Genomic DNA, 19780 nt, shown 5'->3' on the forward strand with positions numbered 1-19780 from the left:
ACCACGTTAGTGTGGCGGTGTGCTGCACCCTGACCGGGCCTGTGAGTGGACGGCCTGGGAGTCAGGCAGTTTGATACGGACAGAGCAGACGAAAAGGTGGAAGAATAAGCCTCTGAACTGAGACATTTCTGCTTGTTGCTAGTGTTGTTAGCTAGCTAACCGACGTAGCGTCTACCTGGTGAGTAACTGCGTGCCAAAACACTAGGCAAGTAAACTTTACAGGATAATTAATCCTAGTTTAAACACTCACAATAGGTCTAAAAGTATTTTCAAAGTCTTTCCCAAGTTGTGACTCCTAATTTCCAGGCTGATAGCATTTACTGTCTATGGTTGACCGGTGGAGGAAGTTTTAAGACAATTTACTCAAATAAGGAACAAAAACAAACACAGAATTCAAGGTTAGGGTGAGTAACTGAAATACAAAAGTATTCCTTTAAAAAAAGTGTATAGATCACTTACAAAAACAAAAACAGCTTCATTTTAGGGAATCCATCCAGTTATCCATCCTGATTTAGTGCTTTGTGAGTAATCATTAAGCACTAAATCAGTTTCCATAAATGAATAAAGAAATGTTGAAGTTTCTTAAACTCTCACCTTCTTTCATATTCTTAACATTTTATAGTAAGATGTCAACAGAATGAATAAAAACAAGTACCGCAACAAGAAGTAGTTTCTTTATTTTGGCAAATGAAAAATTACTGTTTCAGTCATTATTATATGGAACACTTAAATCAATAGTTTTGTCTTTGATTTTAGTGCCCCCATTAGGTCAATTCATGTGATGCAAGGTTATTTTTGAGTTTTAAGCTTTCTCTCAATCAAACATATATTACATACAGTATCAACACAAACACACAGTGGCTCATTTTACACACAAACTCGACATGCCCTGTTCACCCCTGAGCTGAAATAAGGGGAAGTACAGGAATAAAGTCCTCCAAATATTGCACAAAATGGCAAAGTTGTTTATAAAATTGACCAACGTGAGGATAAGCTATGATTTGAATCTATAAAAAATGTATGTAAAACAAATAATTATTCACCTTTTTTTGTTTTCAAATGAAGCACTTGTGACTTATTACATATACAAAAACCTTGTAAATACACTTCACAGGAGGATGAAAGAGCAAAGACGGACTGCTCTTTGGTATAACAGATGGACGGATGCATGATGGAAAGCAGCGGCAGCCTGTACAGCAAAGGGGTTGAGGAGGGACAAGACAGTAAGTCATAAAATCACAACTGAGCTACATGAGCTCTTTAGTCAACACTGACCTCCTCAGTGGCAGGCCTTTGCCTTTTGTCAAGTCAGTATTACAGTGAAATATCATTTGTAGTGGGTATTTATAGTGCATGAGGCCTCTTCGGGGTTATCTGTTGGCTAGCTTGCTCCTCTTCCTGGAGTGCAGAACGGAAAGACTTAACTTTATCTAAAAAAAAAGAAGGGAAAATGTCATGTTTCAAAACGTGTACATCATATCATCATAACATCTATTCCTGTTAACACTCAACATTTGTATTAAGAGTTTCTCCTGAATATTCAGCCATGCAGAGACATTGATCATGAGTTTTTTTAACTGGTTTTATTTATTTTTCTCCTCTGCTCCAGTTGTAAAATATTACAAAATCTCCCTCCACTTCACTGAGTGTCATGGGTTATTAAACTGTTCTTGGTGCATGAGTGATGAAGTGATCTAAGAAGGTGCAACATGACACATTTCTTTCACTCTCTTTATTGTGCTGCTGCAACCTTCAAGTTAATCTGTTATCATATCAGACTTGTGTTTTGTTAAATGTAGCATTGCGCTTATTGAGACACAAGAAAGACATTGTAAACTTGACTTCAGGTAACATAAAAGGGGCTGAAATAGCCAAGAGGCCTAAATATTGAGGAATGACAGATTATTTTTACCTCTCAGCTCAGTGAGGATGTCGATCTTCTGATCCAGAATTTGTTCAAGTTGAGTTGCAAATGATTCCACGTCGTAGTCCACCTCCTCCGTCATTTCCAAAAGCACCTTCTCATCCTCCAGCCAGCGGATCGACTCCTGTAAGGACACGCTGCAGTTTTAACACCTCATGTTGTTTAAATACATTTGAATATGTAGGCTGATAATCGCTGTCACAACCTGACAGTTTGATATTTCAAGGATCTCTAATCTTACTTTGTTTGTATGTGTGTGTTTGGTACTTGGGTGGGAGTTTTACTCATATTATCAACACATAGAGCTTGTATTTTGTTGGAAATTGGGTCTCTGTAGCACATCTGTGTGCATGATCATGGACAAACTAAATATTTAGGAAATGTGCAGCAATAACTTAATAAAGTTTGAACAATGTAAATTAGAAAATGTAGTTAAATACTCAAGATTAAAATAAGGATACAAAATAACTTGGAGTGTGGTTAAAACATTGATAAATTAGTCTGTATTGATTTTGACATTATTGATTCATTACTTACAGTAACTGTCAAGTTCATTCACATTTTGATCGATGGATTTGCGGACTTTGCATGATTCAAATGAGGCACTCGACATTTCTGAGCTGCCTCCGTTGCTAAACGCTTTACTGTACCTGGAACACGGCCCTGTGGTCCTCCAGAACCTGCTCTTCCATCTCCACCAGCTGAGAGACGGCCTCATGGAAAGTGAAGAGCTGCGGGGAAACCTCTTCCACCTACAGAGAGAACAACCAGGTATGTTTGGACACCATTGATACTGTGAAATAACGGTCTGCAGTTTGTTTATTCAAAAATATGACATAAATCTATTTAACGTCATTCTTAAAATTCACACACAACCCATGAATGCAATTCTTATGTAAGTTATTGGTGATAAAGTCCACATTACATAACATATCGTCCAGTATTTAGTTTTCAGTCTGAGTATTTGAGTATAGTTTGGAGACATGAAAAACAAGTTCCTTGTCCTTAAACTGCGTTGGTAAACAAAGCCTACATACAGTACATGATGAATGAGGGAGTATCTGTTCATCTTACGTTCTGTTCACACAGCAGCTTCAGATCATCTCTCTGTGGAGAATTCCCGACTTCCCACTGAGCCTCCAGCACCTCCAGCTGGTTGACACCACATCCTCCCTGACGGATGTCCATCACTGCTTCAGGGTCCATTGAGAGCTCCTTCACACTAAAATAACAAAATGACTGTTGGTACTTCTGCTGAGCTGTCTGATGTAGAAAAAGGGGTTGCTCGTTGCATGCAATAGTCTGAGATGTTGCTGGTGAAATGACTGATCACATGCATGGAAACAAAAACAATACAGACTGACTCCATGCAGCCTCAGGAGAAATCAAGCCTGGAAAAAATAAAAGCAGTAAAATAAACACACTCTTGGGGATGGAGAAAACTTATTTTTTTTTACAAATGCAGAAATGATCCCTACAAACTTGAGTGATGTAACAACTTGAGCCATTGTGCAATACCATCCTACTGTTGAATATACTGTGAATATTTCGGAGGCCCCAGTAATGTCTTTGGTAGCCTACAGGTAAACTCCCAACATTAAATATAATTAAAGGACAAAAACAAATCCTCTGCTTTGAATAATTTGTGTATGATGTGGTTTTTTTCCACAAAAATGTTTAATTACCTTCCCTAAGGTTACATTGAATTCCTTCTACCTCAATGAAACATCCAGAATCTATGAATATGCAAACATTGGTTATCAAAACTTTGACGACTGATGTCCATTCTGAGTGTTTTGTGCATTTCCACCTCATACTCATTGTTTCAGTAACATACTAGACTATGATTGGCTCAAAACTAGTACTACTACAAACTCATGCTCTTCTGAACCCATATTAAAGGTGAGCTCATTCTTCCAGATGAGTGCTCGCATTATACAAAATATTGATTATTAGCCAGAAAGTTTAAAATATTTCTATATCTCTTATTGACTTGGAGTAACTTTTGAGTGGACAGGAAGAAACACAAAGTGGTTATGATGGGGTAATGTGGAGAGAAATGATGAAAGACGTAGTAGAAAGTGATCATACTCATAAGTTGGGGAGAGGTCCGAGCGGCTCCCTGAACACCCGCTCTGGTTGAAGGGAATATCTGAAGGACTTATCCCAAACTCTTTTACTCTGGCAGGAGAGAGACAGAAAAACACAACATGAGCAGACAGCAGAGAATAATTTAATGTTTTGCTATCATTCTCTTTATTTTGTCCTACGATCTGATTTACCTGTTGGCATATCTCAGCGTGTTCAAGGTGTTTTCACATGACGCCATTCCAGGAGAGATGGTTGCAATCTGGGCAGGGGAATATCAAGAGGGTTAGATCAGTATTTATTAGGAAAAAATTCGTCCAAGGAGGTACAGTTATATACACAAAGCTTAACTTGTTTCTCACCATGCATGTTCTGGAGTTCTCTCCTATGAAGGAGTCCCTCAGCACTTGGGTTAGCTTGCTGGCTCTAAACGGAGTGTGAGGTTTGTTTCTGCCCAGCGCTCGAATACATTCCTGCAGACAGAGACAGGAACATCATCAGTGGCGGAACAATTTCCAAATGTCCAATTATACAGACGCAATTAGACAACACTTTTGATAATCGCTTAAAGCTAGGGTAGGTAAGTTTGAAAAACCGGCTCGAGATACACTTTTTGTTATATTCCATGGAATGCTCTTAACATCCCGATAGCAATGAATATCTTAAGTGCTTTGACAAAAAATCCATAAAAAAATGTCATCTGTGGAAGCCGTAATACTGTAAAAAGCACGACCAATCATTTTAGCCGGCCCGGCTAAAATAACTGGATGGCCTACCTGCCTGTCAGCCTTCCATCTGTGCACAAACTTATCTCGTGCCCTCATTGGTCATGTGCGCGTTCGTGTGTGTTGGAGGAGGGGCTCTATAAGGAAGTGGCAGATTTTCTCCGGTTGTGTATTTTCAAATTCTAGCGATCTCGAGCCGGTTTCTCAAACTTACCTACCCTACCTTTAACTATATAAAATGTACTTTGGTACATTCCCAAATGTGTGAATTTGCAGCTTTTTTAATATCATATAGTGGTCACACTTGACCTTTGACCACCACATTTAAATCAGTTCACCTTACAGTAAGTACAAATTGAAGTTTGGGCTTCCTTAAGAGTTCCTGAGAGATTGTGTTTGAGGAATTGGGACGGACGTGAAGTCAAAGTGATGTTGAACTTTTGACCAACAGAATTTAATCAGTTTATCCTTGGGTTGAAGTGGACATTTGTGCCAAATTTGAATAATTCCCTTAAATTGTTAGGATTAGATAGATGAAATATTGTGTTCACGAAATGAGACTGATGGATGGAAAGACACAAAATCTTTGTCATAAACAATGTCGCACTCAAAAACTGAGTAACCTCCACAACCCAAACAGGATTTAAAGCTAAGCACAGGATACATCTAGGTAGTGAAGAGGAGACCTTTAGTGCCAGCAGGCTCTTGTTGATCTCGGCTCCTTCGAGGCGAGTCTGTCGGTCAGCGCTGGATGTGTCCGCCCCTCTTTCGTTCCCCGCCAGATCAATAAGGGAGAACTTTCCGTGCATCTTCCCCCGCCGGCGCAGAATGATCTGGAAGACGGCATGGCTCCGAGAAGAGTGAGCATTCGCCGAGGTCTGACCAGAAGTCCTTAAGGAGACGCAGACGGAGACATGAAGACCAGTCCTAACTTTCAGAACAAACTTACTGTGTCTTTCTTATAAGATCATACTACCTGCAGCTGTTTCCGATTTCGATGAGTTTGAGGACCTCCTCTGTGCACTTCACCTCCCTTTCATGCAGCCCGACCACCTGCACCTGCTGCTTCCCGTCCTCCAGGACCCGTAACTTGGTTTTGCGGTTAAGCAGGTCAAACACCTTTTCAAAACGAATAGAAAAGTAGAAATTATGGCATTAGTTATTTTCGTCTGGCAGTTCTGATAGAAGCATTAAAGGTAGGGTAGGTAAGTTTGAGAAACCGGCTCGAGATCGCTAGAATTTGAAAATACACAATCGGAGAAAATCTGCCACTTCCTTATAGAGCCCCTCCTCCAACACACACGAACGCGCACATGACCAATGAGGGCACGAGATAAGTTTGTGCACAGATGGAAGGCTGACAGGCAGGTAGGCCATCTAGTTATTTTAGCCGGGCCGGCTAAAATGATTGGTCGTACTTTTTACAGTACCACGGCTTCCACAGATGACATTTTTTTATGGATTTGTTGTCAAAGCACTTAAGATATCATTGCTATCGGGATGTTAAGAGCATTCCATGGAATATAACAAAAAGTGTATCTCGAGCCGGTTTCTCAAACTTACCCTACCCTACCTTTAAGGCAAATTCAGAAATCTCTTCTAAATAAATACATTTCATGTTGTGTTAAAAGACACTTGCCTTCCCGCTGTAAATTTCAAAAAATGTCGCAAAGATTTGGAGATCCAACTTCTTGTAATTTGGCTTCTTTATCATGAGAAAGACATCTCTGGCTGCAAGAAGAAAGAAAACGAAAGACCTGAATTCAGTCAGATGCAGCTATCAGTAGTGAAGTTAATGTAGAAGTACTGTATAGGAGAAACTGACCAGACAGTGCATAGATCCCTTTAGCGCAGTCTTGGTTCTTTCCAGAAAAGTCCCCTCCCATCGTCTGAAAGGGAGATATGTGTTAAAACAGGAATGGTATATGAAAAATTCTCTTTTTTTTAAGGTTCAAATTAAAGCGCTCACATGTGTTTTCCCACTTCCAGTTTGTCCGTATGCAAAGCAAGTTGCCATTCCTCGCTCAAAAATTGTTTCAACCAGAGGCTGAGCAGTGAACCTGAAAGAAGAGCTTTTGTTAGCAAGCAGGAAACTATGGGGATCTAAAGTGTTCAACATTAAATAAATACTTCTGCAATAATTAATTGTTATTTCTCAATAGAGATCAGTCAACTTCTATTTCATGAAGTCATTTTTACCTCCACTTTTTGTTATGTAAAGTTTGTTATAATCCCATATGATTTCACTTTGGTTTACAAAGAAAATCACCTGTAAATCATTTCATTGGTGGAGCTCTCATCAAAGGTGTAGTCGAACCGGAAAGTTTGGTTCTCCAGGTAGCGGGTCAGGTCTACTTTCTGCTTGGGCTCATGGACCATCACCACATCCTTACTGGGAATGGTGATCACATCCAAATCCTTCATTGTCAACTCTGAAGAGAAACATGGACAATTGTTTTATTAATGGGTAAACAAAGGCTACAAAGAACATGTCCTTTACTGTGACTGAATTAAGATAGAACACCATGGAAATGTTTAGAAGCAGATGAAAATCTGCATAACATTTCATTGGATTTCTGTCTAAACACACTGATTATATAAACGTACCTTTTTTATTGAGGGGTCGGGCACGTACACACACGCATATCCTGTGCTCCTCGATCTGTAACAATTTAAGGTAAAGGTACATGTATAAGTTCTCAGCAGGTGAAGGCCACCCAATATGTCTTCAGTTTTCGACTATATCTTTATTTCCCCATTAGATGAAACAAACTACTTGACACTGAACTTGGAAATGTGTCTCTAAACCAGACTTACCAGATCATTGCTGGTCAAAGGCCTGCAGTCAAGACTTTCTTTGAAGTCTCTGATCATACACATGATTTCATAATTTGGTAACTGGACATCCACCTCCTGAAATGAAACAAAGAACACAAGTTACAAATGAAACAAACTTTTGAAAAGCTACTTACACATTTTTGCTTTTCTACATTTTACATTTGAAAATACCTGAAACAAACTAAAACAACGTTTTTAATTGTGGATATTATATATTATATTTGAGATCCTGGTAGAGTTCTGCATTGGCCTAAAACGGAGACGCAAACTCTGCCTAAAATTTGAATCTATATTTTGTATTGATTTCATACATATTATTTACCAACAAACTATATTAGCACAAATTCCCCTTGTCCATATGAACTGCAACACATTTATATTAACACATGTCAGTAAACAATTCACATATCTTCCATCCTACTTTCCTCCTATTGGACATTTTTGGGAGCCAATCTTGGTTGAAAGTACATGATTTGAAAACCCAAGGGCACACACACTGAGTATCCAAAATGCAGTGTAAGACATTTTGTGTATAGTAGACACACTTTTAAGCTAAAGAAATGAACAATACTTGCATATTCATACATTCAGATTTTTTTTACTGTAACGGAGCGTCCACACAGCAGCGTTAAAAAAATCTTGGAACGCTTCTGCCCATTCACTTTGAATGGGGTGACGTCACTTTGCCTCACTTTTCGCCGAACTGCATTGTGGGCAGCAGAGCGGAGATTTTCAGGATTTTCAGGATTCAAAGTTGAGCAATGTTCAACTTTTGAAGCTGAGGTGGAAGCGTCAGCCAATCAAATCCCGTTTATGCAAATCTGACAGTTCAAGCGCTAGCCAATCAAACCGCGTGTAAGCTGGGAGAGACATACCGCAGGTCATTTCCTCATATTCCAAAAAATGGAGGAGAAATTAATTCTAGCGGTAGGGAATCACCCGGTGCTTTATGACCAGTCCCTATTTACCTACCGGGATATAAACCGGAGGAGCCAGGCATGGAGGGAGGTGGCAGAGACAGTGGTAGGTTTTCGCCTGTTTGGGGAGTTTATATCCAGTTTACTTCGGACTTTTTTGCTTTGTATGTCGGGGGCGGGAGATTCATGTGATTGGTTGTTGGTCGCGTTGCTCGCAAAAAATCCCCAAGCTTCAGATACGCCCACCTCCAAGATTTTTTTAACGCTGCTGTGTGGACGCTCCGTAGGGGTGGGCTGTTTTGGCCATCAGTAAGAAAACCGTACACTGAAACCAAACAATGTTTTTAAAGGTCCCATGTCATGCTTTTCCGGTTATTACCCGTGCCCTTGTGTGTTATGAAGGTGTTTCTGCATGTAAACGGTCTGCAGAGTCAAAAACCCTCAAAGTACACCCTGTAGCGAGTAAAACTCTAACACAGAAAAGACCTGTCTATGCTGCCTCAGAACGCTTCGTTGGAGATTTCTCATTTTCCATTGTTTGCTTCCTGGGTTCTGTGACGTGTGAACACCCAAATCAACAACAAATGACCGGATTGGCCCAAATGGACCAATCCGCGGAGCCAAGGGTGTAACTTTGGTTTGAGAAGTGGGGAGGACACAAAACAGGGGGTCCTCCGCAATGAAACATTTTCTCAATTTAATTCCATTTCCTGCCTTTCTACAAATATATTGGGGACTATAGTGTTAACAAATCCAAGAAAAATGTGTAGTGTATATAATAAGTGTGCACACTTATCTAGTATCCTATCCATGTGAACCTGTTTTATTTGTGATGACCTCACCTCCTCTAGGGGGGTCCAGGGGCATGCACCCCGGGAAGATTTGTTTCTTTAAATTGAAGTTGAATGCATCAATCTGGTGCACAAATGAAGAGATTTATTGATACAGTTCTCAACACTCATATGAAACAGAACTGTATATATTTCAATCATCAAAAAACCATTAGAATATGCTCACAAGCAATAACACATATTTGATCACCTCCTCTCTCCTATCTGTATCTTACCTAGTCTGCGTTCTTTCTTTTTATTTATGCATATTTGACTAATCACTCCCCTTTCAAACTGTGTTTTTTATTTTTGTACTGACCTATAGCACACAGTGGAAGGATTTCTTAAAGGGGACCTATCATGCAAAATGCACTTTTGTACGTCTTTTATACATGAACATGTGTCCCCGGTGTTCCAGGGAACTCACCCTGTCAGAAAACACAACCCTCTCTATGTCATACCCAAATCTCTATAAAAGGGGCTGCAACGGATCTGATACAGACTGATCCAGATTTGAACACTTCTATGTCGTCACAGAAGTGGCGCTACGGCTATTGGGCCAACTCTCCACCTATCAGGGGAATGTGGGGTTGGGCCACGGCCGGCCATTGCCGCTCGAAAGCGCTGGAGACGCTGTAGTACATATGCCAGGCCTGTAAGTGGCGCTGTAGTCTGCCACAAAAGCAGCGAAGAAGACTTCCCGCCCATAGTTACCATGGTTACCCTTCTGTTTATTCTCTGCTGTGGCTTTTTTTCTCCCTCCCCGAGGCAAGCGTTTGCTCCCGCTGCTTTAATTCAATGCAATCCCTCCCCGTCGAGGCAAGCACTGTAATTCTCTCCGGTTAGTCCACCAGCAGATGACAAACACCCACCTCTCCGCCTCTTCCAAGGAACGAGGGGACCGTGCGGCAGAGTTTCAGTTAGGTTTTCTTTCGCCGGTCAAGATGTCCGTTAAAGTTTAAATCTTCCGGACAAAATTAGAAAAGTGCCGGTCAAAGGTCTTCTTTGTTATTTATTGAGCTTTAAAACAAATGAATAACGACTCTATAGGCCTATAATAATATAATAAAACCATAGAGTGTATATATAAATAAAACACGGAGGATCGAGATCTTTTTTTCTCCCCCTCTTGACTTGATCAGAGCACGGCTCCCCTGTCCTGCAGGGGGGCGTGGTCAGCTGCAGCTCACAGAGATCAGCCCCGTAGACAGCAAACAGCACATAGAGCGAAATGAGGCATGGCTAAAATGCATGATCTGTTTGGTATTTTGAAAACAGAAACGTATAAATATACCTTATATAGGTATGGCCCTACAATATATCATTTAAATATAGCATGATAGGTCCACTTTAACTTATTTTATATACAACTAATATTACATAGATGGAAATATTTGTTATAGATGACCAAACCGTTTGAGACCCACTGAGATAACTTAGACTACAGTTTACAATCTAATCACTCACGGTGCGTCTACACAGCAGCGTTAAAAAAATCTTGAAACGCTTCTGCCCATTCACTTTGAATGGGGTGACGTCACTTTCCCTCACTTTTCGCCGAACTGCATTGTGGGCAGGCGAGCGGAGATTTTCAGGATTTTCAGGATTCAAAGTTGAACAATGTTCAACTTTTGAAGCTGAGGTGGAAGCGTCAGCCAATCAAATCCCGTGTACGCAAATCTGACAGTTCAAGCTTTAGCCAATCAAACGGCGTGTATGCTGGGAGAGACATACCGCAGGTCATTTCCTCATATTCCAAAAAATGGAGGAGAAATTAGCGGTAGGGAATCACCCGGTGCTTTATGACCAGACCTACCGGGATATAAACCGGAGGAGCCAGGCATGGAGGGAGGTGGCAGAGACAGTGGTAGGTTTTCGCCTGTTTTGGGGAGTTTATATCCAGTTTACTTCGGGCTTTTTTGCTTCGTATGTCGCGGGCGGGAGATTCATGTGATTGGTTGTTCGTGCCTTGCTCGCAAAAAATCCTCAAGCTTCAGATACGCCCACCTCCAAGATTTTTTTAACGCTGCTGTGTAGACGTACCGTCAGAGTCCTTTACCTCCCTGAGCTGACGTGATCTCTCTCAGTCCGACAGGAGAGAGCTCTCCCTCTCCTTATTGTTGAGACAGCTTCTAATCTCCGTTAGCTCCGAGCTAGCACCAGATGCTAACAACAACCCACGTAACTCTCTCAGTCTCTCTCTCTCTCTCTCAGTCTCTCAAAGTCCGACAGGAAAGAGCTCTCCCTCTCCTTATTGTTGAAACAGCTACTAATCTCCGTTAGCTCCGAGCTAGCACCAGATGCTAACAACAACCCACGTAACTCTCTCAGTCTCTGTCTCTGTCTCTCTCTCTCTCTCTCTCTCTCAGTCTCTCAAAGTCCGACAGGAAAGAACTCTCCCTCTTCTTATTGTTGAAACAGCTACTAATCTCCGTTAGCTCCGAGCTAGCACCAAATGCTAACAACAACCCCCGTAACTCTCTATGTCTCTCTCTCTCTGTCTCTCTCTCTTTCTATCTCTCTCTCACAAGATGCGCTCGTGCCACACACACACAGACGCTCCTCCTTGACGATGACCGATTGCGTAAAAAAACAATAATAAACACATTTAAAAAGTGGGGGGGACACAAATGGGATTTTGAAAAGTGGGGGGGACATGTCCCCCCTGTCCCCAGTGGAAATTACGCCCATGCGCGGAGCACCTCACACACCAGGATCCCTTGGCTAACTAACAGGGAGTCCCATTGACTTGCATAGAGCTCCCTGAACGCTGGTAATAGACGAGTTGGGATCGCGGAGAAATGCTCTCCGCAGACCCATTCTCACAGCGTTATAAACCTTTTTCTTACTCAATATCAAGCCACACTTATTGTTTTTACTTCGGCTGTGAGTGTTTGTGTGTGCTCAGGATGAGTTTCGCTGTGTCTCTCTGTATCGACGACCCGGAAACCTGTTCGCTCCTCGCAGCAGCGAGCAGCAGCAGCGAGCCTCGCAACGTCCCAACCAATCAGAGCACACTAAGCTCACAGGGGGGGGGCAGGAGCTCCAACAAGCCGTTTAGGACAGAGAATACCTGGTGAATACACATACTATACAGAGATGCTGTATGAGAATCCAATGTGATTTTAGAAAATTGCACAATTTAAATGTATTCTAGTAGACCTCAACAATGGAATTATGATCAGTAGAAATGGCCATGACATGGGACCTTTAACCTCAGATGCTCTGTGTGTTGTGTGTGTATATACTGTATATGTGTGTAATGCGTGTGTGTGCTCCTCACTTGTGCCCTCTTCTCTCTGAGCTCTTGTTGCTGAATTCGCCTCTTCTCTCGTTTCTCCTGCAGTTTCTCTACTTCTTTCACACAGTTGGATTTTTTCCGTGCTAGAAAGAAAGGAGATAATCAAAATAACTATACTGTATTTTTCTTATAGACTTTCAGCCCCAGACCATTCATTCCTCCTGTTTGTTGGGTAGTAAAAATATCATAATAATAAGTTATTCTGCTGCTTTCAGAAGTCATGCTCTACGCATTGAATTAAAGAATTATTGTACTTTAACTCAATAGTAGCAAACGTTTATTCAAATTCCGACAGCCACAGCTGAAAACCACAACAAGTGCTGTAGTATGAGTCTATGCCTGAAGCCAAGCATGTGAGAGACTGTGAAAGAGCCTTTGACGCTCTCGCGGACCACAGCTGTGTGGGAGCATTACATCACCATTTGTGGCCTCTGCAACGTAATCCCTTCACAAAAAACAACTCCAATAGAAAAGAACAACAACACTCAATGGGTCAGGAAACTAACATAAAGTACATCTTAGATCATAAAACTAAAGCATGTGGACTAGAATAGCCTCTGGCATGTAGGATGCTGATAGAGACTGTGTTACCGTTCTGCTGCTGTAGCAGGGTCTGGCTGAGTGCAGACTGGGGAACGATGGCTGGGGGGGGGGGGCTCTGCAGGTTGGCTGTGCTGGCTGGGACGGGCCCTGGTGGTTCCCACTGCTGCAGCTGAGGAGCACAAAGATAATCCCACAGTTTTACAAAAATAATAAAATAGACAAATGTATTTTTCAACCTAAATCCACTGGTATCTTTTCATGCAGATAGTTTGGGATTAATAAAGAGCAAAATGGCTAAATATTTATTTGTTCTAGTTTCTCAAATTAGATTATTTAACTTTTTTTTGGGCTTTATAATAGTAAACTGAAGTAAGATTGCAACAATTTTGCTAAATGATAGTCAATTGACCATACACAATTTTACAATTTTAATGGTCACTGTTTTTTTAATTATAGTTATAGTATTATTTCGTTTTTTAAACTTCAGTTTCCATAATGTGAGGGCTTGGCGGATTGAATACAGAAATGATTATGTTGGTATGGAGTCAGTCGCTTAGCTGTGGGGTACAAGTGGATCCCCACTTCTTTTTAAGCTTGTATTTGTATACACTTTTAAAGATAAGAACCATTAAAAGTATGCAAATGAGCTATTAGCGACTCATGCTAAAGTAAACAAGATGTACAGACAACTATCCCTGGATAATTGTGTTATTATCAGAGCAGTTTTTTATTTGATTTCCAATGACATCTTGAAGTGTATGTCACTGAATCTAAAAATGTCTGCGCCCGTATTCATTTGGCTGAGTTATAATTCACGTTGTGTCTATCTTGCAACAAGGGTTTTAAAGTACATTACAGTCACTGAAACCCTCCGAATTTAATCAAACATACCTCTATTCTCCCGTGGAGGATTCTCAGCTTTAGGTATTGCTGTAATCCGTTTGGTCTGAAAAGAAATAAACCAATACAGCATTGAAAGTAGACTGATATGGACACTGCAAGATTAAATGGACATTCACCTTAACAGTGGGTATCTTTCCCTTTCATTGAGAATTACATACATAGGTCATTAGGAAATGTAGCATAGCATTTTGCTCAAATTAGTGGGGTCAAAAATATAAAGTTGATTGATTGATATTGATGGGAGCAGACCTTGGGGAGTTTGCTGGTTTTGGCAACGTTGGAAGGAGGAAGAGGAGCCTCAGGACTCTGTGGTATCTCCTCATCAGGAACAACATCTGGATTCAGAGCAAAGACGCTCTCCAGGTCAATCTGAGGCAGAAACAAGACAAAGATAACAAAGCTAACTGTACCTAATTAAGCTTTTGTGGCAGGAAATCACAAACTTTTGAACTGGAGTGTATATTATTATAAACCGTATGTATATGTTTTAAATGGAGAGCTAGTTAATTACTTGGTGCCACTACTTATCTTCCAGACCAACTTAGAGGACAGAGAGAAATGTGGTGGTTTTAATGGGACATTCAGGTAGTTCATACAGGAAGTTAGTGGCAGCTATACCTCTTTCCCTTTGGTGTCTCCATTCTCGATCCACTCCACTGTCACACTGTCATTGTCCTCATGCAGTGATGTGACCATCGCCTGGTGTATTCGTCCTGCAGAGAGAAAAAGAGATGTGAAGCCTGCTCAGTGCTGCATGGGACTGTAGAGTATAGGATGTACAGCTGCTTTTAGCCTTTAAATCACAGGAGACAGACATTAACATAACCAATGAGCCATGAACAGAATACATCTCTAACTGAGAATATTAGTATCGGATCATTTCCTGCAGGAAGAAAATATAAAATACAGCATTTTGGTTTCCTGCAGTCATAACTTGACACTGAAATAAGGAGACTGGGCTGAGATGCTAATGGGTGTGGCTCATGATGGATGATGATAAAGACTTTAGCCCTGTCATTCACAACTTCAAGAGCAGCATTCACTCACTGGCTGTTATTTAGATTCTTGCCAGCCTTTTCCACTCATTTGAATGGTAAAATAAATCTCCATAAGGCTGTTTTAGAGCTATTTTAGTGGCAGTCAGAGGGGGGAGAGGCCCCATGAATGCAGCCATCCTTGAGCCCAGGATTCACAGGCCACTGCTGGATGATGCAGTGCAGTTAGCATGCACCCTGGAAGGGCTGTAGCCATTAAGCAGAGAGGGCAGATGAAACAGGGCAGGTGTCTGTTTTATTAGAGCGTTCAGCCGCACAGGTGGACGGACCCGCCCGCCTGCAGCTCGGGCCGGCCGGCGAGTGTCTGTCTGACTGACAGTCGACAGCAGCAGGATATAAAAACAACATTTCTGCTCGTCTTAACGCATCATTCATCGTGTTTTTTAACAAGACATCCCTATGAAAAGATGTAGCGGCTGGCTAGCTTAGCAGAAAACACCCCGCTGCGGTGTTCGTTAACGTTAGCTCCTCTCCTCCGGATGGAGAGCGGTGTCTGTGTGCATGCCACGTACCGTCGCTCCGTTTTATCTCCACGTAAATGCCCACGAAGATCTTCACGAAAATACCAGCCATCTCCCCCTCGTGTGTATTATTGTTTTTGGTGTTTGCAATGTGTGTGTGCTGTCTCAAGTTGTGTGCTGCTGCAGAAATCGAGGTCACTAGCGGTCAGTCATAGGAGAGGCAGGAGAGGAGAAGGAGACACTGCGCATGCGCGATTGATGAAGTAAGAAGCATCTTCTGTACTTGCAGCAGTGGACGAAATACTCTGATTACTTCAGGAAAAATATGAATACACACGTTAGAAATGCAAAAAATATATAGTCAAATAAGAGTATCAAAAATATAATTAATCATGCAGAATGCCTTATTTTAGATGAAAATATAAAAAGTAATGGGATTATGAAAATTGATGCATTCATGTGTTCACCAATTGAATGTAGCAGGTATTAAAGGTCCCATGTCATGGCCATTTCTACTGATCATAATTCCATTGTTGAGGTCTACTAAAATAGATTTATATTGTGCAATTTTCCAAACTCACATTGGTTTCTCATACAGCATCTCTGTATAGTATGTGTGTTCACTCTCTGTCCTAAACGGCTTGTTGGAGCTCCTGCCCCCCCCCTCCCTGTGAGCCCAGTGGCCATCTGCGAGACAGCGAGACACAGCGAAACCCAGCCCGAAACCAGCCCGAACACACACACACACACACACCCGCAGCCTGGCTGGGAGTTTGTGTGTGTGCTCACACACCGACTCACAGCCTCGCCGCGTCCCGCCGTCTCAGGGAGGAGAAATCGGCGGAGCTGCAGCTGAGAAAGGATTGAGTGTGTGTGTGTGTGTGAGGAAGTCCGCGGATTGGTCCATTTGGACCAATGGGTCCATTTGGGTATGGGCACGTCACTGTACCCAGGAAGAAAAAGAGAAATCTCCAACGAGGCGTTCTGGGGCAGCATAGACAGGTATTTTCTGTGTTAGAGTTTTACTCGCTACAGGGTGTACTTTGGGGGTTTGTGACTTTCAGACCGTTTACATGCAGAAAAAGCTACATAACACACAAGGGGACGGGTAATAACCGGAAAAGCATGACATGGGACCTTTAAATGTGCATCCTAAATGAAATACCCTTAATACTGTTGGGTAGCATATAATAATACATCATGAATCGTTGACTTTTATATTTCAGTAAAAGCAATTGAAATTGAACGCAGGCTACTTTAAAATGACTTAAATATAGTATTTGAGTAAATGTAGCCAGCTGAAATTATTAGTTAATTAGTTGGTCATTAAAATGACAGCAACTTGGATAGTAACTATTTGAATTGGTGACTAGTGAACTATCTATTCAGCGTATTAAAAAAGTTTGAAACTGAAGTCCACAATATTAACTACTATTTACAGAATAGAGACTGAGCATATGGATTGTTAATGCCTGTCACTGAACACAAGGGGGCAGCAGACTCCTGTTTATAGGATATCCAATACAGATACCCAGAGGCTGGGTCACAGAGTTTATTATGCTGTTGTGTATTTTTAGGCCTTTTATTGTTATCTTTTGGCCTTTAGTTTGTTTGCTAGTGTACATCCTCCCTATCCACACAGGAAAAGAAAGTCAAAGCAAAACAAACTTAAAATCAACATGATTATGTGTTTATATGTATGATGTATACAGCCATGATATGATGAGTGTTTTTAATAGTTCGTTTTCAGCTGGTTGTTAATCACCTCGCATATTTGTGAACTAATACATTGTATTTAAGGGTTATGGAAAGATAAGCAAAAAGAAGGAAACAATAAAAATACATATAAAACACAAACAATAGTCTACACAGCCTTGGAAGCAGCTGTTAGGTTATATTGTAGTATTGGGCAAATGAAGAGTTTGACCTGATGGTGGCGCCAGAGGAAAACTTGATCACCACCAATTGCAATTCATCCTAAGAGAGACTTTTTGATTTCAATCTTTTGAATAGTTGATATTTAAGTCTGGGTGGTGGGCCGGGCGACAAACCTATTTGCTATACTTGCTTTAGGGATAACAATAAGATAACTCAGATAAATCACATTTTGAGTAAAGAGGCATTGTTAAATTTGGCCTTTTATAGATGAGTTATTGCCAAAAAGTAAAATACAGAATATCAGCAGAGCTTTTTTGTATCATCCCAACATTGTTATCCTCAGGAAGAAAAATCCTTTGTTTGTTTGTGTTATTTATTTTGGTTTGACTTCAGAGAAGGCAGAGTGACACGAGGGAGGAACATAGGAGTATTGAAATGCACCCACATCAAACAGCTGTCACCCCCCCCCCCCCTCCCTCCGAAAGCCCTGAGCTGTATCTGTCACTCCCCCTGTGTCCCACCCATCCACCCATCCATCCCCTCAGATGACTGATGCCTGCCTCCTCAACTTATTCACACTCTTTCATTAACAACACACACGTTCACAGACGGACAGACTCACAAACACTCACGCATCCCCTCAATTACCCATCAGCCCATCCGGTCCCCGAGGTGTCGGCCATCACTGTCTGGCGTTTCCCCAGCAACCACAGCCTCCCCTGTCAGATTTGAGAAAGTGCTTTTTTTCTGTTTGCTTTGGTTTCTGGAGGATTAATGGACATGCGTTATTGTGCTGGTGTTGTGTCTAGGTGTGTGTATGACTAGAGGAGGATAACACTGAAGCATGTCATACGAGGCAACTGTAACACAATGAATTACATTTATTTTCGTGCAATTATGCTTCTATAAAAGAATTCAATCCAACCAAACTGCTCATGACATTTGGCTCTCACAGGAATCTAATTTGTCTGGCAGAGAAACGCAGACTGAATCCAGACCAGCTATGCATGCATACATATTTCTGGGGATCATTCGCATTATTTTACATACCAATATTCCATGTAGTGCAGCTACGGCAAGGGATCTATTTTGCAATCATGGATAATTCATGAACTGCACAGACACTGCATATGGAAATACTTTTGAAGGCGGTTTGCAGCTGGGGAAATTCCCCTTTCTTCCAACTTGCCTTCACTTTGCAAAGGCCGTGCTTCTTCTGTTTCAGTGCATGAGAGTCTGCTGTGTCTTTTCAATCAGGTGGTATGACTCACCTGTGGTGTAGAGGCTAATATCAGCTCCCTGTATTCAACATGTGATGTAGTTTCACTCAAACATGTAAAAACATGAAGAGTATTGACAGGTAACAGGCAGAATCAGAGGGGTGTGTCTGACACGGTGTTAACACGCACATGCTTGTCATATAATCAGGAATATTGACTTTATGTAGTCGATGTCGTCAGAGTCTGTAATTCCTACTTTGAACTTCTTGTCCAAACCCAAAGGTATGTGGTTTTGTCGCACCCGAATTTGATCAAATATCTGACCAGATTTATAATCTAACGTGCAGCATGAAGGACGCACAGAGCTCGATCAGAGACTTTCTTCTGCAGCAGTTTGATAAACACTGATTCTCATTTATACAGCAGCTCTAATTAGATCAGTTCTCGGGCACAATTTTGGGATCAGCTACTCGTTTTAGTTTCTAATAACATTAGTCATGGTTACTAGTCAAAATATGTTGGTATTATTGTTTTATTTGTGTTTATAACAACGTGATATCATAAGTTGATTTAATTTAGTTTGTCACTATTACACACAGTCTGGTTTGCCTACCGTATGACACAGGCTTCTTATTCTATAACAACCTTTTGGAATCATATTTGTAAATCAGCTTTCAGGCCATTGAATCAAAAACAGGTCTACTAATTGTTTGCGGCATCTGCAAATAATGGTAACTTAAAAACACACATGTTCTGTCATGTTGTTAGCAGGTGAAATACAGAAATGATGACGCTCACAAAACATTAGGCGCTTCATGAAGTTTCCAGAAACTACTGCTGCCTAATTCTGGTTTAATATGAGTTAGAGTAACATTTGGCTCAATCAGCTGCTTGAACTGACTTTCTCCCACTAACAGAAATTATAAAAGGCAATATGCTTTACACTACTTAACATTAGGGATTGTTTGATACTGAGTCATTCCTGGTATTAATAAAAATGTCTTTGTGTCGTTTAAAACACATGTTTATTTGTAATATATGTATTTTTACAGATAATTAATGATGCTAAGTTAAGAGTATTCAGCATCTTCAGATAG

At 41.1% G+C, this 19780-nt stretch overlaps 1 protein-coding gene across 1 annotated transcript; it reads right to left on the minus strand.

Annotated features, from left to right (window-relative positions):
- Positions 1–652: 652 nt before the first annotated feature.
- On the minus strand, positions 653–15773 carry LOC117476328 (kinesin-like protein KIF2A). Its single transcript, XM_034122764.1, is given in 22 exon segments — positions 653–1430; positions 1913–2048; positions 2575–2676; positions 2999–3146; positions 4016–4105; positions 4207–4274; positions 4375–4485; positions 5424–5628; positions 5714–5856; positions 6377–6468; positions 6563–6626; positions 6707–6797; positions 7007–7169; positions 7345–7399; positions 7555–7650; positions 12606–12706; positions 13215–13278; positions 13280–13335; positions 14058–14112; positions 14319–14438; positions 14688–14782; positions 15637–15773. Coding segments are annotated over 22 exon segments (2202 nt in total). The 5' UTR covers positions 15698–15773; the 3' UTR covers positions 653–1344.
- Between the last annotated feature and the right edge of the window lie 4007 nt (positions 15774–19780).

The sequence above is a fragment of the Trematomus bernacchii genome, unplaced genomic scaffold, assembly GCF_902827165.1.
Source record: "Trematomus bernacchii unplaced genomic scaffold, fTreBer1.1, whole genome shotgun sequence".
Lineage (NCBI taxonomy): Eukaryota > Metazoa > Chordata > Actinopteri > Perciformes > Nototheniidae > Trematomus > Trematomus bernacchii.